The sequence below is a fragment of the Sabethes cyaneus genome, chromosome 1 (genome assembly GCF_943734655.1).
Source record: "Sabethes cyaneus chromosome 1, idSabCyanKW18_F2, whole genome shotgun sequence".
Classification (NCBI taxonomy): domain Eukaryota; kingdom Metazoa; phylum Arthropoda; class Insecta; order Diptera; family Culicidae; genus Sabethes; species Sabethes cyaneus.
This window is the reverse complement of record NC_071353.1, coordinates 136,252,218-136,274,447: the sequence shown is the minus strand read 5'-3', so window position 1 is coordinate 136,274,447 and position 22,230 is coordinate 136,252,218. Positions and strand designations below refer to the sequence as shown.

The 22,230-nt window shown below is 43.7% G+C and overlaps 1 protein-coding gene across 1 annotated transcript; it reads left to right on the top strand.

Moving 5' to 3' along the window:
- Nucleotides 1-337: 337 nt before the first annotated feature.
- LOC128744596 (uncharacterized) lies at nucleotides 338-20,240 on the top strand. The gene is made up of 5 exons (XM_053841766.1): nucleotides 338-397; nucleotides 7,655-10,367; nucleotides 10,429-11,607; nucleotides 11,671-11,957; nucleotides 16,042-20,240. The coding sequence occupies exons 2-5, from the start codon at nucleotides 7,866-7,868 to the stop codon at nucleotides 17,678-17,680; spliced, it is 5,607 nt and encodes a 1,868-aa protein (XP_053697741.1). The 5' UTR covers nucleotides 338-397; nucleotides 7,655-7,865; the 3' UTR covers nucleotides 17,681-20,240.
- The last annotated feature ends 1,990 nt before the right edge of the window (nucleotides 20,241-22,230 follow it).

Sequence of the window (22,230 nt, the reverse complement as noted above, 5' to 3'; positions counted from 1 at the left end):
CGGTAGCGATTAGTTTTGCTCGACTTCGCCTTTGGATCTTCTATATAACAAAAAAAATCTTTAAAAGGTCAAAATTCTTATTTTTTTTCGTAAACGTCGAGATTGTCTGGAAATTTTAAAACAAGCAAATTATTTATAAAAATCTTAAAAAAAAATTTCTTGCAAACCCGAATTCGGCCGCTGCTGCGTGCACGAATCAATTGACGGTGTAATGCATTTCGATCGTTCATCGCACCGTCGCCCGAAAACGCCGAAATTCGTGAACATTCAATGCGACTGGCAACACGGTCAATAATAAAAATATGTCTAATTGTTGGTTTCTCTCGCACATTAATGGCTGACAAAAATTCCTTGCGTTTTAGTGAAAAAGTTCAACGAAAATGCTGAAAAATGGCACGTAAGTACAGTTAAACACGTATTAACATAAATGCGATAGTTTTAAGATCGTGGAAAACAGTTTTTGAACGTGAAAAAGTGCTTTTTCCAAACGGGTCAATTGCTAGCCCTGAGTGACATTTTTCAGGTCTTCTTCTTTTTCGTCGGATACGTACGGATGCTTTTCGCGGAAGATGTGTGCGTGAATCGCTTCGCGAGTGTTAGTGTTTTTTGTGTAGTGCTTTTGGCTTTCTGGCTTCTGCTGGCTGCCTGTGTTGATGTTTTTCGGAAGAACGGCCCCCAAACAGTGGAGTGGAATCGAATGGCGATTCGTTTCGTTGTGCGATACACGAACAAGATTGGAGGAGCTCGATTGAAAAGCTTACTGCGCTGATTCCCGAATACGGCCCGCTGCTACCCCCCCAGCAGTTACACCCAGCTGAAATATGATTCGAAGAATCGATGGAAGCTGACGAGAATCTTATATTTGTACCGAAAAAGGAATTTTCTGCACAAAAGTCTCACTGACATCAAAAATTGTTGAAGTTAGCATGTTGACCTACATCGTGAAAGATGTCTAAAATTGAAAAACTACTTTTTCAATAGTTGTAAATCACCGATATGGAAAACGTAAAATAACCGTGCCGATGTCATTGCACCGGAATTAATATACACAACGATGTAAAATAGTATGATCGAGATGAATTTCGTGAATGTGAATGGCCGTGAAAAAACAAACGAGGCCAACATCACTGAGTGCACAGACCCACACCGTGCGTGTGAAACAGTATAAATATTAAAATTTGCAGTTGATGGCAAAAAATACTTTGTACTTGTATAAGCGTTAAGAAATTATCTGGGTAAAATTAAACGCAACTGAGCGTGAGAACAACATCGTAGATACAAAACTTTACCCCTATCAAACGAAAAGCTTACGTTTTGTTCGAGACTCGGATGGAATACACCGTCATTTGGTGCTGTTTATAGCGAACAACAAAGCGGAAAGAAGTTCGTCTGTCAAAAGCTCGGAAACAAACCCAGTGCCGCCAGTTTGAACGACAAAGAAAACTCGAAATATACGCACGTCCCTTCTTCGAGCGAGTGAGGGCGTACCATTTTTTAATGTAAATAATATTCCTATCATTGAGATAACATATTTGGCATTGCGTTTGCAATTACTAACAAGGCAATACTTTTCAACGATATTCATTGAAAATTACCAAGTTTTTTATAACTTGTTTGATTCTGGTAACGCTGGACATCCTTTTCCTTGCATGTGAGAGCTGTCCTGTCCGGTTCCCAAAAACACTACCAGCAACAGCACCGTGGCAGCTACTCACAATAACACATAGCGAAACCAATAATGAAGAGCTTAGGTGCTTTGGTTGAACGGTGCTGATGGCACAGACACCGGAGAAGAAATTGAGCAAGTTTAGCAAACAGCCAGAATAGTGAAGATGCTCACAACGCTTCCGATCCGAATATGCTCTCCGCGACTGTTCTGCTGCTGGTCGTCCTACATGAGTTTAATCTTCATCGTTGTCGTACGTAGCGGTTTTCGCTCTGCTACCATTCAGTTTAGGAATATGTGGTATTCGCTGTTTAGACGAAGGGAATTTTCTCGGAACAACTAATTATAGTCAGATTGCATTACTTTGTTCAAGGGCCCGATATACGTAATACAATGATCGATCAGTGAAACGCTTCAATAGTAGAACGCTTTTTTGGATGAGGTAAAAGTGGCAACTTTCAAGATATTGATTGCTGTTGGCTGTCGTTTCGCTGCTACCGTCGCTGTTGCTGTTCGCTGCTGCCGCTGCCGATGATACTCGGCCGAGAAAAATATAACGTGAACAGTTGAAGTGTGTGTTTGTGTGACTCTGCGGAATGTAGAATCCTGATAACATAACAGGCAAACAAGCTGCTTCGGCTCGGCTGTTGGATGTGTTGTGAGAGAAATAAAGCTTTTTCGCCATTCCGTGGGCCCACTGCGCTGCAGAGACAGTCGCGACACGTGCAGAGAGGAGCATCTGACCGACAACCACGACAGCGACGACGACGACGAATTTTCTTCTGCTCATCTGACATCCGATTTCTAAATGGTTAGCTTCGTTTTGGCTCTCTTTGCTTGCTACTGACTGACTGACATAGCACAGCACACCGACACCTTTTATTGATTGGTGTTTCGTCTAAGAATTTTGGTCCGAAAAACGGAGTATTTTCCTATTTTTCCATTTTGTTGATAAGAGTGAGAAACAATAACCCTGCAATCCAATTTAGTATAATTTAAGGTTTTAAAATGCATTTGAAATTCAAACTTGGGTCTATGAAAGAAACATGAAACAATTTGGTTCTTACTTATTTATGATTTCTGTCATTAACTGAAACAGTCATTCTTCTTAATTGTGCACAGAATAAATATTTTGAAATCAGTAAGGCCGTTCTTTAACAAGGTGAAATTTTCTAACAATAATCGATTACTCTGTTACACTTAAATGTATTCTGAAAGTAGGGCGCACTCAATTTTTCAATGGATTGAGAGTCTCCTTAAATAAAATTTATCAAACGACTATTACTATTCATTAGAATTTTAAACGAAATCTGAGCTGTAATTCTCACATTCATTTATGTTGGAAATTTTAAGCATATTATTTCGGTAAAGTAGTTTTTCGCAATTATATACATATACTGTAGACCCAGTCAGTTCAGTTCATGTCGATAAAGTAGGTTTAGTTATAGATAAGAGAGACATGTGCTTAATTTGATTAGACACGCTTTTCAAATCTAGAAAGCCATCTGTGGATATCAGTCTACTTTTGCCTTCTAATACTGCTCTGACTAAACGGACAAATACTATATTAATAGTAGGTATTTACGATTTCTGGTCAACGTTTAGTAGTTTTTGCACAAGCACTACCTCCACTTACCACCATTCACCTCTGTTGTATGTTTGTTATTTGTACTAAACTATATTTTTTTCACGTAAGTTATCCTTGACCCACAAAAATGTCGGAATTTTGACGTAAGACTACGTCTTACAGGAAGATAGCGAAGGTGGGGTGTCGTTCCAAAAAATCAGAAAATGCGAGCATCACGAAAAAATGATAGGTTTTGTGCGTTAGTAACTCGCTTATTTTTCAACCCATTCGAAAGGTATTTATATCATTTGGTCAGTGATCTTTCTGCGGCTTATGTATATTTAAACATTCAGTATTAAAAAATGCATAAACGTTAAGCGTAGTCATAAGTTCCCAAGTTTAGGACGACAACCATATACAGGGTGTTCAATAAGGTCGAATACACATTAAAAATGTGTTTAAAAATGAAAATGATATCCTTTTCTGAGTCAATTTTTGTTGAACCAGTGTTTATTGAGAACCTTTACGACATATTTGGTGGAAGCACCCCTTCTTTGTGCTTTATGACGAGCTTGAGACGTTTCTCAAAAGAATCACACGCGGCACGCACCTGGTACATGGGCATCTCGTCCCAGATCTTGGAAATGAGCTTCTTAAATTGGTCCATATTGCTCACTTTATGTTCGCTCTGCTTGGCCAGCATGTACGACCGTACATAAAAGTCCAGGGCATTAAGATCCGGGGAGCTGGGAGGCCACAAAGTCTTATCGAAAAAATCAGTCAAGTTCTTCCGACACCACGCTTGGACGATATTCGTCGTGTGGGCCGATGCGCCGTCCTGTTGAAAGACGGAACGATCTTTCCAGTAGAGGTCACGAAATGCCGGGGCCACAACCTTTCCAGAAACTCGGTCTTATAGTACGCGGCGTTGATTTTCACGTTTTTCTCGATAAACACCAGTGAAAACTTCCCACGCTTGGATACGGCCCCACAAATCATCACCGACGCGGCGCTCTGGAATCGCGGAATGTTTATGTGGGACGCTGACCAACGTCGGCGCCCACAGCCGATCATTTTGAACATTGTGCGGCTGTTGCAAGATGAAGTGTTTATCATCAGAAAACACGAACTCCTGACGAAAGTATCAGTTTTGCTCTGTCCAGCTTCTTCTTCGTTGCAGCCTCCGTTACCCCGTGAACCTTGCGTTTCTTGTACGGCTTGCATCCCAGGTGCTTCGCCATGATGTTGGGGACAGTCCCGATCGACACATCCAGGTCAACAGCGATCTTCCGGATCGAGCGGTTCATTTTTCGACGAACCCGCTCCCTCCCCACCTTGATGGCTGCTGGCGTCCTCGCCGAACGCGGCCGCCCGGATCTAGCACAGTGCTTGGCCGAGCCCGTCTCCCGGTACCAACGGATGGTGTTATAGATGAAATTCCGCTTCACCCCGTCGAATTTCAACCGCCGAAATATGACGCCGGGTCGCTTACTTCTCGCAAACAACTTTACTACGACGTTGTGGTACTCCTTCATCGCGCGCGATAGACAAATAACAAATGAGATCAAGTCGACATCTTGCGCGTCGGTTACTCTATAAAGGCTAAAGCTGACACGACACCAAAACCAATACACAGAATGCACTTGATGCGCACTTACACAACAATGAAAAGTTGTATTCGAACTTATTAAACACCCTGTATAACTGTGCTTTCATTTGTTGCCACTTTTGAAGCACAATGACCAGGTCTACCTGTTCAAGCAGGTCACGAAACATATTCTCTCTTTTTAACCTAACCGAATTTGATGTCACGGACGTAAAATGTGTTCGTAAAGTGTACAACCATCCCTTACGTTCGCCATTTTGCATCGATATTCTATTAGAATTTAATCAAAATTGATATCTCGTACAAAAACAAAGGTAACGAATATAACATTTCGTGAACACAGTAAGGAATAACAAACGAGCTCTAAGAACGCTTTTATCCCGGAATTGAAGAGGGACGTTTCATTTAATTAGTCGCAACTGTTGACAATTTATTGCAAACCTACAATGGCATTGTTGCAAGGTTCATACAAGAAGCAGCGAGATAATCGTTAGATTGGCAGTCAACTAAATGTATCGCTTGTTAGTTGAAACGCTTTTATTGTTCAAACTGTTCTGTCATAAAATATGGCCATTTCAAACCTTCATTCTTTTCGTGCTGATTGTTGAATGTGAATAAGTATTGAAAATTGAAAACGACAATTTAGAATTTATTCGTTCTTGAATCTGTTGAATTATTACTTGTCGTAAAATAGCAGAAAGTGTTAGAATGTGCTACTTATTATGCGTTTTTTCGTGTTTCTCTTTTTCGGTTCGCTATTTTTAAATATTTTTATTTTTAAATATTCAACTAGCCTATTATTTAAAACAAAAATAATTCTTTCAAAATTCTGAGATTTGCTGTCAGCCATGCGTAATAATCCTATGATAAATAAAGCATCTCTTATGGACTAGTGTGCATTTGTATGCCAGTTATCGAATGTTAGCTTTATTTAGCGTAAAAAATGTGAGGGGTCTATGTCTCAGAACACAAATGTAGGCTTGGCGTAGGATTAGGATTACGAATGTTGGTACTACAGGTTCTGCCTATATGTACAGTCCGTCCCTTTAATGTTGATACTACGGACCTTTCTGTAAATTTCGTATAAAGATATAAAATTTGAATATAATTAGGTCGAAATCTAGGTTCGTGGTTCAAGACGGTCTATCTTGTGGTTTTCCAATTATTACCTAATTTTGATAGATTTAACGCTCACGCATTTTCAGTTACTAGTCTTAAAAACAGTGCTGCGAAGCCCATACTCATGTGGTCTAATTTTCTCACACACGCATACTCATTCTAACGAATACGCCGGCATAAGCATCCCTTTTGGGCTCCCGCTATTATTTCTTCATGCACTGCAACGAGTTTTTGCGAGTGTATGTTTAGGTAACAGCTACAGTCGTCGCTCGTCGTTCGTCGTTGCAGCCCGATCGGCTGATACGGATTACTCGTGAAGAGAAGAAAAAGTAATGCAAAATTTGTATCCCAGTGCGCCACTAGGCCTCACGGGCAGCTGATTCCTCAGGAGTTATTTAACTCGTGAGTAAGCTTAGCAGAAAGACGATGTGAGGATATGCGTGCGCGAGTGTGTGGGTAGCAGAATGTCTGCACACAGCACCAGCGTTTGTTTCTTTTACGCCTGCATGTGTGGCGTAAGGGTTGAATGTCATGTTTCTCATACTTTTTCACGTGTGAGTAAGCATGGTTGACTTCTCGCTCGATCTATGGGTATATCTACCAATAGTGGACCCTCGCGAAATGGTTCACAGCCTAAGTCATCACATTCAAGATTATTTGTAGAAAATATTCAATACATTCAATCCAAACAATTAGTAGGGATTCGTGTTCGTCAGTCAATGCGAAAACTGATGACGCTGATCACAATCAGTTCGTCGAGAGTCCATCCTCAAAAATAATCGATGCAGCAAGATTCAAAATAACTTCCAAAGCAGGATGGTCTGCGTCGAGAATAATCAAAGGCTCAACGGCTTCCGAACTAAATAACTTAACCTGTCGTCTTATAGGCTGGCCTACATGCTTGCTGGATGCATTCGAGAATTATTCTCAGCATTCGCAAAAAACTCGGGTTGCGATCAGAAACCTCCGCGGTAAATACAGGTCATCGTCATGTCTTGAACGTTTTAATTCTTGTAATAGGTGTAATTATTCTTTGCATTATAGGGTAGATGCTCCAGTAATGGAGGGATTATGTCGGGGGATAGTGTGTAAAGACAATTTGAACGCTCAATTTATCAGTTTCCAATTGAACTACATGATAATATGATGCACCATAGTGTTGGCTTTAAATACATACCAAAATTATACAATTCTGCTGGTTATTATATCTCAAATATTGCTTTTCCTGACATTAGTATGTGCTCCTAAAGTAGTGGTAATGTTCCTATAATAGTGGAAAATTTGCCTATAATAGTGGAATGCTGTTTACCGCCTTAGCAACGCTTGCAATGAGCATGGCAGCAGGTGGATAACAACGTAGGCTTGTTAAAATGCTATGGATTGTTACGAATTTCTTAAGCAATTGCACTCTATTGGACTGCTGAAAAGGAATTTGTAATTTTTGCACCAACATCTTGAATTTTAGCTGTGTATCTTAGATAAAGTTGTTAACAAATATATATTTAACAATAGAAAACGGAAATTATCTCGCAATCCGCCAAAATCATGATATATTTCGAGTTTCCACCACTACTGGTACTACCACAACTACTGGAGTATCTACCCTAGATGTTTGTAATGAAAAAACATAACAAAATTTCATATTTTCATAAATGGTGTCATTACTCAAATTTCTCTTTTTTTGTTTTATTTACAGCCGCCAACTGTCCCGAGCTCCGTTAGTTGTCCTCTCTGACACACCTTACCATTGATTGATTGTCCACCAGCGACCTTCAACCGGTACGGTAGCTCGGATAAGACACCAGTTCGCAACAGCAGCAGCAGCACTAGTAGTTAACTTTCATGTGCGTAGAGAAACTTCCACTAAACTAGTTGAACAGTAAGGAGTCTCCCGTATAATTATAACAATGGGTACGGTAGAATGTCCCGTATGTACCCTGTACCTCCGGGCCGACATGAGCCTGGAGGCACATTTGGAGACTCATCCGTCGGATAAGGTTATCAAAGCTTTGGTGGCGATGGTTTCGAAGACAGGTCCTCCAGCGGAATCATCAGAATCATCATCCGTAGTCAACCCTACACCAGCTAATGCATTGGAAATGACCTCAATGCCAGCTTGCAGCTCGCGTTCGCAGACACCACCGAATGCTCTAATGTATCACTCTAGCGGTTATGATCCAATGCATCAGGCTGCACCTCCGCCGCCACCAGCACCGCTGGTTACAAATAGTGTCCCAACCGCGATAACCGTTGTCAAGGCATCCGATGTTGGTTATCCAATAAACAACGTAATGATCGTGAAAAGTTGCAGCACTAAATTCCTTCAGCCAACCGGAAACCCTGCTGGTCTAGCTTATGCTTCGGGATCAATTGGAGGTGGAAAAGGAATGTTTCTAGAGTCCGATCGTGGAGGAACTCAAGCAAGTAAAACAGCCTCCATCACCGTTCGCCGTCAGCTTGCCCCCTCACTGTACCCGCGTTACACAAACGAGCGCTATTCTGGCCCTCCGCCACCCTACAGTACAGCAATATCATCCACAATATCCACCGGTTCCCAACTACAACAATCCACGATGACTGGCATTTCTTCCAAATACGAACAAAGACAACCAGTGGCTCAGACTATTGCAGTCACTCAGCAGCAGCAGCACCAGCAGCAATACTATCAAACTCACCCACCGCCCCCACCTCCGCCGCCACCAATGCTGCATCAATCATCGATTGCAATACACCATCAGCAGCAGCAACAGCAACAACAGCATCACTACCATCAAACAACCTCGACTAGTGGGATCAGAAATTCCAACTTTCTGCAGGCTCAGTACACGGAAAAAGAAGACGGCAACTTTGTGGTTACCGAGAATCCGAAAAAAATAGTCGAATACACCGAGAACGATGAGGGTGACTTTATGGTAATAGAGAAAATTATCAAACCGACCCCGCGGGTTGTTCAAATTCCGCCGGATGATCATTCTAACTCAAAACTAGAACCAACAGCAATCTTGCCTAGCGATCAACAACAACAAGAGGATGTTCAACCGGAACCGGAGGAAGTCGAAGAAAATGAATCGGAATACGAAATGGACATTGAAGAGGATGAGTTGTACGAGGGTAAAGATAAGGAGGATGGTCTTCTGCGGGAGCAACCAAGCACGATTGAGATAGTAGAAAATGAAGACGGATCGTTCAACGATAATCGTGGATCGCACACTATGAAAGAGATGCCAAAACCGATCATGATCGGTGGCAACGATGAAAGCAGCAGCAGTAAGAAATATAATAGGTTTAATTTCATTGTAGAATCATACAGTTCCGGCAATGCTGGTCATTCTTCAAACGGGAGCTACACTCCCAAAAAGAAACCAGCCAGTGGACTGAAAGTGTTGAGCAACGTCAAGGTCACCACTGACCTGTCTCAAGGCATTAAGGATATTATTCTTAATTTAAATAGCAAAAACAAAGCTGCCAATGTTGCTGGCAATAATAGTGGAAATACCAGTAACGCGAGTGAAATAGGCACGTCACTCATTTCCGGGGTTAAGCAAGCAGCTGTTGTCAATAACAATTGTCAGAATGAGCTTATCATAAACACCGGCGGCAATATGCCGCCGATCGATCTCAACAACGTAAATGATATTGAAATCATTAACGACGACGAGGAGGACGTTCGTTCTGGCGAGGAAGAGGAATGCTACGTTGGGTCGATGGAAGTTAAGGCAAGCATCTCCGATATCGTTCCGACTAGTCAAGAATCGCAGGAATCGTTGGGCTCTTCGCAGTCGGCATCCTGCGCTTCACGTACAACACCGACACCGTCGGTAATTACTAGTGTAATCCGTATGACACCTCATACATCGCCGGCAGTTGCGGCTCCAACTCCAACTCCGCCACCGTTAACGCATAACGTCGAACCTAGTAGCGTGCAGCCTCCTCCTGCTGAACCGTCAAACTCGCAGCAAGTGTCCTCTACAATTGCTGACACCTCATCGTCGGTTGCTGACCATAAATCATCAGCTGCTGGACCATCGGATTCAAGTAAGAAAATTGCAGCCGCACCACCGGTAGGAAAAAAATCATCCAGCTCTGCGGGACCTATTTTCAACAAACAACCGAAAAAGCTAACCGTCAAACTAAAAACACCACTTCCACCGGTACCACCTGCAACTCCGCCTTTGGCTTCGGTCCTGCAGAATGCTGATAGCAGCGGCGGTAGTTTGTCAGCCATTGTACCGAAGATTGAGCGTACCGTATATGACGAAGCACCGCTTCATCATCAAGAGCAAGTGTCTCCACACGCTACGTCGTCTGCAACATTTGTCGGTAAAACTGAACTCATCGAAGAGCCACCATCGGTCAATGTAGGGCAAGATGACCACGACGATAAATCACCTCGTAAACGGGAGCTTCACGTAAGTAAAGTAATGAGATCATTGTTGGATGTTATATTTATCCATATGCTTTCTTCTTTAGGATTCGTTTCCGTTACACAATTCGCCAATGGGTGGCAGCGAAGAAGCAACCGACCTGACTACCGAAACGATTACCACTACGACGTTAATCACGACCAAGGTCGAGAAGGACACCAAACTGTCGGAAACTATAATATTTACACAGTCTTCTTCGACACACTGCAGCAGCAGCAACAGTAGCAACCACAGTGGTCCACCTTCGAATGCAAGCGCTTACGATGACGCCGAACAAAAGGAAGTCATCCTTCCGTCAGCGTCGCAGGACATTGTTCCTACCACAATCGCATCAGTCGAGTGCTATAAAATTACCTTCATCGACGATGACGATGCTGTCATGGCTTCTTCGGTCGGCCAATCGGAAAAATCCGACCCCGACAGCGTTGCCGTTGGTGCGCACGAAATCGTAGCGGCACCAAGCGTGGAGTGTGACGTCGAGTGTCAGGACAGCAAAGCCAAACTCGAGCTCGATATAAAGCAAAATATCTCCGGAAAAAGTTCGCTGCACAATGACGATTACTCTTCACCGGTATCGTCCGGTGAATCTTCGCACGAAGACGAAGCGGAAAAAGCAGCAATCAAATCCACGGATGCTTCACCGCAGTCGGAATCAATACTAAAAAAATGCATTAAAATTGAGAAGGTTGACAGAGGAACGTTGGACGACTTAGTGACTTGCACAAGCGTCTCATCGGTAAAGACGTGCGGGGATGAACACTATCGAAAAGATCAAAAGGATTTACTCGAGGCTGGTCCCTCGAGTGCATCCACTAGTACTACTGACGGGAATGGTAACGTTCGTTCGGGTAATGTTGGCCCGACGTTCTTGGAATATTGTGCCGAATATGACGATTATGTTCCCGTTGCCGGCTACGGAATGCCACAGGAGCAGATTCCACTGTCATGGGTACAGAAGTTCAGTCCTCAGTATGCACCGTTTGAGGATCAGAATTCCTACATGGATCTGGATATGTGCAGCAATAAAACTAATTCGAACAGCGTTGGTGAAAATAGTGCTACCAGCGCCAGTGGTAGCGGTAGTATGGCAAGTCGCGTAGACAATAGTATGGATCGGGCGCCTTCGGCGGAGAGTTTAAATATCAGAACCGATGAAAAGATGCCCGCCAAAGGCGAAATTTCCGAACAGGAGAGCAATGGGGATATGGAGCTGTCGTGGAATAGAGTAAGTATTCTGCTTATTACTATTTTGTAAAGATAAATTGTACGAACGTTTCGGTTTTTCCAGTTATATCCGGTGCACGAAAACATCCCAATCTATCCGAGCTCGTACGATATGTCGACGGCGCAGGAGTGCTGGAATTTGACTAATCGTGGCAACACCGGTGGTGGTGCTGCTGGTCATAGCAGCAACAGCAGTGCCAGCAATAATAACAATAGTACTTCCGCCGTTGCCACTGGCGGGGAACCGTCTGGCACTGGCGGCACCCTTAGTGGTGCGCAGCAGGATCGCGGTGGAGTGTACCATCCGTATCATCATCAGTCTATCGGGCTTCCCTCTCATGGGTTGAATTTGTAAGTATTGACTTGTATTAAATTTCATTTCTGGATTTATTTTGTTCAAAATGGGGATGACTGGAACTCCGCTGTGAATACGGATAACAAACTCCCGATTTCAAGACCACATTTGTTCACACCAGTTCTGTTCCCGATTCGCAGCTAAACTACTCCAGACCACTGCTCGCTTATTAACAGAACACTTGTTTGGAAGAGCTTTTTGATGTAGAACTACGCTACCGCTACTCACATAACAGTCTAATTTTCTAAGGAGTTTCCTGTAAAATGGGACTGTTATGCGAGTAGCGGCAGGACGTCCCACCGGAGAGCGTCAATCCAAATTTTAAGATTCAGGCCAGTAGTGTCAAGAAAGAATGAAAGATTTTAAACCCTATTATTTTATTTCTATTTCGAAACGAATTTCAATTTTTGGCATGCACGGAGCTCCGATCCTAGTAAACAATTCCGAAGATTGGTGCTTGAGTAATATGCTTTTAGTATTTGGGACTGCTCTGTTTTGTCTTCGCCGAAAAACAAAACCTGGTACTTATTTTTTTCACCTCATTTTAAGTGGAATAGCGAATAAACCAAATCAGTGACGTGAGCGTGAGCCTTGAACTTCGGCATTATCATTTGAAACTAGCGACGATGAAAAGCTGAGGTTAGGAGCGGCTCACAACTACGTTTGATACGGAACGGGCGGCTGAGTTCAGAAACGTGGTGTCTCGGCACTTAAGCTAAGATGGCAGCCCGCCATCACGAGACGCGGTAGCGTAGACCTAATAAGGCAACATACCCAAGTCAATTTACTATCAACAATGTCGCCAGGACAGGTTCTCGTCTACAGCCCGGATATCGTTGGCTGAGCTGCGTCGCCATGAAACTCTGTGTCTACCTCTTCTACGCTGTCCTTACGAATTGCAGTCGAGCGCTTCTCTACAGATTTCGTTCGCTCCTTTCCCCAAGGAATGCCCGATCCACTTCCACCTGATGATGATTTAGCAGCCGAGAGCCGGGTCGGTCCTGGGCTACTCGTCGCCAATTCGTTGCGACACGCTGGCTTCAACCTGGTCAAGCCATTTAGTACGTTGGGCCCCTTTATTCCTGGTGCCGGTGGAGTTCTTGAAGAGAACGGATTTCACTGCACAGTCGTCCGGCATCCTTGCGACGTGGCCGGCCCACCATAGTCTCCCAACTTTTGCCAGGTGTACGATGGGAATCTCCCCAAGCAGTGCTTTTAGATCGTAATTTATACGTCTGCGCCACTCTCCGCTTTCCGTTTGTACTCCGCCAAAAATAGTCCATAGTTCGTTCAAATACGGCTAGTGTACGTATGCACCTTCCAGCATTGGACAAAAGATAGGAGTCACAACGACAACTTGTTAAGCATAGCTACCTATTACCCCCCCTTCCTTTCCACCCTTCCCCTTCATTCCCGGAAAAAAATCCTTCTTCATTACTTTCCCTTACCGTCCCTTCATCAATTGTAGAATCATCGTTTCAAAAAAATATTAATAGTACGTATGTCTTCCGTAAGCAAAGTTACTATCTCAAGTCCGTTGAGGACTACCGGTCTGATTAGCTTTTTGTACATCGTCAGCTTTGTGCGGCGGCGTATGCTCTTAGATCGAAGCGTCTTGCAAAGGGAAAAGTAGGCTTGAAGCTTGAATGCGTCGTTGGATCTCCTTACTCGTATTATTGTCGGCAATGACCAGATATTCCAAATATACGAAATAATCAACCACTTCCAGTTCATCGCCGTCAATAGCCACTGTCCGTGGGAGGCAAACATTGCTTTCTCTGAAGCCTTTCCTACCATATATTTGGTTTTCGACGCCTTGATTTGTAACCCTATCCTCTTAGCCTCCGTTTGTAGTCTGGTATGGATTACCTCCGCGGTTCCAAGGTTTCTTGTAATGATGTCGAGGCCGTTCCTCTCGTTTCGATGCCCGCTCGCCGAATCACACCTTCAATTTGCGATATTAACAAATAACATCCCCTTGCCGCAACCCTCTGCGCGATTCGAAAGGACCCAAAAGTGTCCACGAAACGCGCACGTAGCACATCACTCGATCCAAAGTAGCTTTGTTCAGCCTCGTCAGTTATAGCCATAGCTGTTCCTGTTCAACTGTATTGTATGCTACCCTGAAATCCACGAAAATATGATGCGTGGGCACGTTGTACTCGCGACATTTCTGGAGGATTTGTCGAAGAGTAAAAATTTTATCCGTAGTGGCACGGGCCCCCATAAAGCCCGCCTGATGCTGCCCTACGAATTCTCTTGGTATTGGGGATAAACGACGCAACAAAATCTGGGCGAGCAACTTGTAGGCGGCGTTGACCAACGTGGTGCCGCGGTAATTACAGCAATCTAGCCAATCGCCCTTTTGTTGATGGGACAGACTACACCTTCCATCCATTCCATTCCACTCCTCCGGTAGTTTCTCCTCCTCCCAAATCCTAGAAATTATCCAATGAAGTGCAGTTGAGGTTCTTGGCCATTTTTGTAGAGCTCTGCCGGAGGTCGGTCTTTTCCAGTGGCTCTATTATTCTTCAGCTGACGAATTTCTCACAGGATCTCTTCGAGATCGGGAGCCGGCACACTGTTGTCGTTTGTAGGTTTACTTCCATTGCGTCTCCTGCTGCTATATCGCCGTTGAGGTGCTCATCGAAGAACTGCTTCCACCTGTCGACCACCTCGCGCTCGTTTGTGATTAGATTCCCTCCCTCGTCAGGTTTAGGTGTGTAGCCCTTACGAGTTTGGTCCACTTCCACTTACGTTCACGAATTTTTGTTGCTATCCAGGACTATCCAAAGGCGAGGCCCAAGCCTGTGTACCGTATCTCAGCACCAAGCTGGCTACCGGACCGTGACCGGACGTGACCGGAGTGAGGGTGTCATTCGCTTGACCGTACGTCAAGTACGGTCGGAGGCCACATCACTGGATCGTGTTGCGGGAATAATCCTTTCACGATGGCTTTCAGCTTGTGTGGGCAGGCTTCCTACGGAGTTGATGCACCCGTCATCTTTTGCATCATCAGCTGATAAGTACCACCAGGGGTTTGAATTCCCATCACAGTATAGCTGTTGAAAACAAGATTTCTTCCTTCGCCTAACCTCTTTGTTGAGCGCCAACCTGGTCGCTCTAATCTTAATCCCACGCGCTTCGACACTTGCATCGGTTCGGGTCCTCTGCATACGCCTTCTCATTCTATGGCATCTGGAGCGGAAGAGACCGATAGCCTCATTCCATCAGCATACTGAGCGACGACCGTTCGTTCGCCGCTAGGCATGGTTATGTCACATGCTTGTGTTAGAACGTTAGTTGCACTGAGGTTCGAGCGATTGCTCTCTGCGCGGAGTGCTTCAAAGAATAGATCTTTATTGAAGGCTTTCACTTCCCACCTCCGGAACTGACGGAACCCATATTTGCCAGACTCACATCCAGCTTGGACATAGGTTCCACTAAGCTTTGCTCCCTAGGAGTAGAAACCCTGCTACCCCACTCGACTGCCCAGGCATTGAAGTCACCTCCAATGACAACCAGCAGCTTGCGGCCCGTGAGCTCGTCGGTAAGCATGTCTAACATCTTAGGGCCTCTTAACATCTTAGGGGGGGGGGGATTCAAGTAGTTTGACAATGACCCTCTTCACTTCAGCATTTTCCAACCAATTGTTGTATAACTCAGGTTGCGTAGCCGGGACCACGTGGAAGTAAAGATAAAAGTTAGTCAACAGAGGTGATAAATTTGCACATATTCATTTGCCAGTGCATCTTGTCGGTAGATGCGCAAATCACTTAAAGAAAATGAATAACGATTGTGCGCAATCACTTAAAGAAAATGAATAACACTCCTGCTTTGATATCAAATTTTTGTTTTGAGGCTTACATAGTCGCCATAGTTACAATGGCTTACGTTTACACGTGAGAGTCCACACTTCGGTTGAAATTGATCGTAACTGTATTGAAAAACTGTATTCAATGTATTTTACAAATAAAATTCTTAATCATAAATAATTATTTGGAGTGCAGAAAACATTCGACCTGTCTTTTTTTATGCTTTTTTTTTTTGTATTCGACTAATATGGATTTTTCTCCACAGCCAATTCCCCCACCAGTACGAGCAGCATCGCAGCGATGTTTCGAACGAAGAGGACAAAGTGGACGACAAATCGAAGATTTTCCTGGACTACGGAGCCGCCGGCAACAGCGGGCTCGGCTACCATGGATTGGGAGGAGCTGGCAATAGTAGCGGATCGGCGTTGCACGATGAGGCAAATCGCAAACTGGCCAAAATTCGTACGTACCGTTGTACGGAATGTCCCAAGTCGTTCACTCTGTTGAAGCAACGTCGAGCGCATATGTTGTCCGAGCATCAGATCGATTGTAAGAGGGAAGTGTTGGGTGCCAATGGCGCTGTTAGTAACAATGCCGGTGGCATTCCGTCGACCGTTACTTCCGGTTCTGCTTTGGGCCTCTTCTCCGGTGGAGCTGGTGAGGGGTCTAGCACAGCGTTGCTGGCTAAGAAGATTAAGCTTGAACCGCAACCGATGCTAATGAGTTACAGTTCATTGAAGCAGGAGCTAGAACTGAAGCGAGAAGGAGGAGTAGCTGATGGAGAAATGCCCGGCCCTAGTGGGATGGGTTCGAGAAGTGTTTCGGCAGGTGGAGAAGTTCGCCGAAGGCGAACCTACGTGTGCGGTACATGCAAGCAAGTATTTGCTAGATTTAAATTGTTCAACGTTCATTTGATGACTCACCCCGCCGAATGCTACACCTGTGGCAAAAGCTTCCGACACTGGCCAAACTTTGCCCTGCACATTAAGCGACACTTGGGTATCAAGGATCACCAGTGTCGGCTGTGCGGCAAGAAGTTCGTAATCAAGCAGAAGCTGGATGAGCATATGCGGGTTCACACTGGGAAAGCTCCGCTCAAGTGTCCGGATTGCGATCAGCACTTCCGACGGTTTTCCAATTTGGCCCAACACCGCAATCGGCATCACCTCAATAAGGTTCCTTCGGAGAAAGATTTTGTGTGTCACTGCGGCGAGGTGTTCCAGTCGAAAGCCAAAATGGAGTGGCATAAGGAGATCCACGAGAATCGGCCGAAGAGTTGTCCGTTCTGTCGGGAAAAGTTTATCCACAAGAATAGTTTGACGCGGCATATTCGGTTGTCTCACACGGAGAAGTATGTTAAGTTGGAGATTGAAACCGAAACGTGCACCATTTGCCAACAGCCGTACATTAAGACGAGTATGAAGCGCCACATGGAGACACACACCGAGGAACGGATGGCCTATTCGTGTGCGATCTGCAATAAGTTGTTTACCACCAATTGGAATTTGAAGCAGCACCAGTGGACGCACGCCAATCCGACGCTGAAGCCCTTCCAGTGCAGTATGTGCTCGAGCGGATTCGTTCGCGAGGCGGACTACATCACGCACATGAATGCCCACAAGTCGATTCGGCCGTACACGTGCAACCACTGCGGGTGTCAGTTCATCCGCAAGTACAACTGGATCCGGCACACGCGCGAGCACGAGTCGGACAAGAAGTACACGTGCGAAATCTGCGGCCGCAAATTCCACCGGAAGTACTACCTGAAGGAGCACAAGCGCATCCACACCGGCGAGCGGCCCTTCTCGTGCAACATCTGCGGCAAAACGTCGTCCACGAAGACCAACCACAACAAGCACATCAAGATTCACCACGCTCGGGATCCGCTGACGGCGGAGAATTAAGTGGTTTGGTTTGGTCAGGGCTAACTAAATAGGAAGCAAGGGGTAGAAGTGGTTGACATCTGGTTTTCGCTTTCGCCGCCACCATTTGCGGGGAGGTAAAATCAACCAGTAAAATGCCGTACTAGCTAGCAGCAGTGGCGACGACTGTGCGGGAAAATTTACACGTGACAGTTTAGTTTTGGAACAACTTTGGGATCCACCCCACCCCCCAACAAACCCAATCGAAGGGGTCGAACAGAAAAAAGTTTATCGATTATTTAAAACCCAATCTCTAGATTATTCATTGGGGAGAGGGCTTATTTTTTTTTTTTGACGAAATTATTATGATTTGATCAATAGGGAAAAAAGTTTACATACACTAAATAATTGTGAAAAAAAGTGTAAAAATAGGTATTTTTGATTATGCTTTATAACAGTTTTCATCACATCGAATATTTTGTTACCATAGTTTAAAAAAATTTTTATTTTCTTCAATCAAGTTTCAAAATTTTAGCGCTTTCTTGAGCCAGATGTCAGCCAGAGAAGATTTGTTAGAAAAAAAAGATCCAGAATTTTTCACAAAATTCCAAAATCAAACAAAAAAACATTTTAAATAATGTCAAATATAAGTAGACAAACAAACAAAGTAGTAGAGCCTAATTTTATTTATTTTAGATATGTTTTTTCCTTTCATCGTACTATAAACAGTCGAGTCCCAGATGAAAAATCCGAGAAAAATAACAAGCTTGAGTGTCAAGTCCACACACAACAAAAAAAAATACACAATACATACAAAGAACTGATTCATTAATCGAACGAACACACAGACAGACTACGGCTTACGTGCGTAAAATAGTCCAATTATTTCTAACACTTAATACCTAGAACCGATAGGGCGATAGCTTCGATTGTGGAAGCAGCGCAACCAATATCGTTTCGAAGAAAGCATAAGAGAAGAGAATGTTCTGGTTAAATTAATTTTAACCTAACAAAGGAATCCCTACAATCTAGTATGAAGGCAAACAGAATGAATTATTACAACCAGCATAAGCTAGAGAATAAGTAAAGCTAGATGAAAGGTAACAAAAAAAAGTAATATTGAAATAATATTAAGTGCAATAGTTAGGGAACAGTTTTAAAATTTTCTTTCCTAGGTACACTTTTTAAACTAATTGCCAATTTGTGGAGATCGTCGTTCGTTTCTTTAGATTTTCCTGAACGTTTTCCCTTTTTGCGGAATTTTTGCAGCCATTTTGCGAAGATTCTTCCCAGCAATCAGCCTGTGGCAAACTGTAAATATAGGTACACTTGCATATGTTCCATCATTTGTTCTGTTTTCCTTCGTTTCCCCTAATATGTATTTGTTAAGAACGTCCTTAGTTCAATTGTAAAACCGCTGAATTTGCTCATCGTTGCACACACACAACAAATCATACCCACACAATTATATACTAATTAAAAGGTGAAAAATAGAAAGCAAAAGATAAGCCACACACTCCCGGCTAATCGTTTGTTTGTCCAGACTATCAGAAGAGGCAACAACATTGAGTTTATGCGCGCCGCGGCGAAGAATTCCCTTCCGCGCCGCGCCCGAATTAAAACAAATGACTGATCTTCTTATATAAGCAACCAACCACACACACTTTTCTCACCAATTTGCCTCATCCATTCGAAGGTCTTTTTTATTTTGTCGTAAACTACTAACTAGTATCGATTGTAATTAACTAGAATTCACACACAGTCACACACACCTAAAAACTCTGAAGTGAAACAAATTGAAATACAGCAGAAGAAAAAAAAACAACAACTGAAGTAATTCGTAATTATGATTGATAGGTGTAATACTGACAGAAATAAACAAAAATTAAACGAAAAAAAAAATCTTTGCAAAACCAACAAATACTTTAAAAAACAACTACGATAGCGTTTAATGACCATGATGATGATGATAATGATCATGATCATGCATGCATAACCTAACTCTCAGCAAAACCAACAACAAGTTTAGTGGTGGAGCGGATAGAGATTTGAAACACCCCGAAGAAACACGCGAACAGAGCACCAGCGGCTCTGCCCGAAAACCCATGTACAGAAGAACCCCACCCAATTTCGGGCGTGCGGTCGAGCCGAAAGACAGACACTCTGCGCCACAGTCAGTCGTCGTCAGTAACCAAACAACAAACAATGCTTTTTTGGAAAACTACACAAAATTAAACAAACAAACTAAAAAGATACACAAAATCGAGGTAAATTGATTTTAGAACGCGAAGATACAGTTCACCGGCGGGGGCGGGCAGATGTGGTGTGGTTTTTGGCCGTAATAAAATTACAAAACAGTTTAGAGAAAGAAAAAAGAAAAAAGTAAACAAAAAAATCAAATTACATTTTAGACAAAGGAAAAGTAAAGGAGTGTGCCGCGTCGTTCCAACAACCGACTTAGCCGACCGTGTTTTTGTGTTTGTTTCGCGGGAAGAGAAGTGAAAACAAGAAGAATAAAACAAACAAAAAATGATGCATATTAAACAAAAACCGACACGTGGAAAACTACATTCAGCAAAATAAATCATGGTGATTATCGAATTAAAGGTAATAAAATTATAAAAATGAGAAGTAATCTGTACAACTAACTGCCAGACAATAATCGATGACGAGTCCTATTTGAAATGCCTCACTCTTCCGCCGATTCTTCCACATATCCATAACCTTCTTTCCATCATTGAGAGGTTTTTCTTTAACACTCTCTTCCAAACGCTCCCATATACCGTTGCGGTTGTGGTGGGCCGAGGGAGGATTAAAAATCCATCTCGTTTTAGCGTCTGTAAACGGTTGTAACGATTTTTCTCGCCGCCTTAGTATTACCTCAGATACCGCTAAAGGACAAAGTTGATCAGTTACTGACTCACCGTACAATGTAACAGAACAGCTTGAAGGGAACTGAGCAATCATCAACTTTTCGTCGGAACGCTCAGTCGAGATTCGAACATACAACGACCGGCTTATTAGGCCAGCATCAACTGGGAGGCAACCTCTTACTTACTTGCCTGCTTATCCTGGCTCGCTGTCCCTCAGGATTTGACCTGCAAAATAACGTTTTGCCAACTAATTCGGTCCATAGCTTTGCGTCTCCAATTTCTCGACTGTCCTACACTTTTCAGGTCATGCTCCGCTTGGTCTAACCATCGAGCACGCTGCGCACCTCTGCGTCTGGTACCAACCGGATTTGAGGCGAAACTCATTTTTGCGGGGTTGTTGTCCGGCATTTTCACAAAATGTCCCGCCCATTGTAACCTTCCAGTAACCTTTTGTAAACTTTTAGCAACTTTCTGGATACTGGGTTCGCCGAAGAACGGCGACAGCTCGTGGTTCATCCTTCTCCTCCTTACACCGTTCTCATATGCACCGCCAAAGATAGTCCTAAGCACACGAAGTTCAAAAACGGCCAGTGCTTTCAAGTCCCATTGAGATGATCGTTAAAAGTACACGATTAAATTAAGGAGTAGATATAACAGTAGTAAGCACGACTTCCGTCTGCGTATTTCTCTGCTGCATTTGTTATCCGACGTCATCAACGACCCGAGGTATACAAATTCGTCCACCACCTCGAACTCGTTCGTCCCCGTCGACTACCTCCCACACTATCGCCTATGCGGGCTCGATCGCATTGGTTTTGAACATATTCACCACTAATCCAACCTTTACTGCTTCACGTTTCAGTCTGGTATACTGCTCAGTAACCGCCTGGAACGTCCTTTCGATAATGTCCACGTCGTCAGTGAAACAGATAAATTGGCTAGATTTGTTGAAGATCGTGCCCCGCACGTTTCATAACACCTTCTAGCGCGATGTTGAACAGAAGACAGGAACTACCATCGTCTTGTAGAAGTCCCCGTTGAAATCGAAGTCGAAGTTGAAATCTAATATGAATATGTAGTGCGAAGGGACTTGGTATTCGCGACACGTTGGAGGATCTGTCGCAGCACAAAGATTCGGTCCGTTGTCGATCGCCCGTCTACAAAACCGGCTTGAAAACTTCCCACAAATCTACTTGCTACCGGCTATAGACCGCTAAAGATGATGGGAGTAAGCACTTTATAGGCGGCCTGACATAAATTAATGCAGTGTCAAACAGGAATAATCGTTTGTTAGATCTGATACATGCCAATGATCTCGCCGACTGAGGTTAATAGACAAGCCTTGGATCCTTTGGATCCACCAACTTTGGAAAGGGTTAGAAAAGCAACGGGAGAGCTCCTCAATACTGCACACAAAGTTCTCTCCCACATCCTGTTTCTCAGACTAAGGCCGTTGCAGGAAATCTTTGTTGACGAATACCAGTGCGGTTTTCGAGAAGGACGCTCCACACCAAATATTCACCTTGCGACAAAACCTCGATAAATTCCGGGAATTCAACTTGCAAACTCATCACTTGTTTATCGACTTTAAGGCGGCGTACGATTCAGTTAAACGAAATGAGCTACTGTATCCGAAAATGCACCGTTACAGAAAATGTAAGAAAAAATGGATCTGGTTTATTGGCAATAACTTTTAGCATGAAAACACGGACACGAATG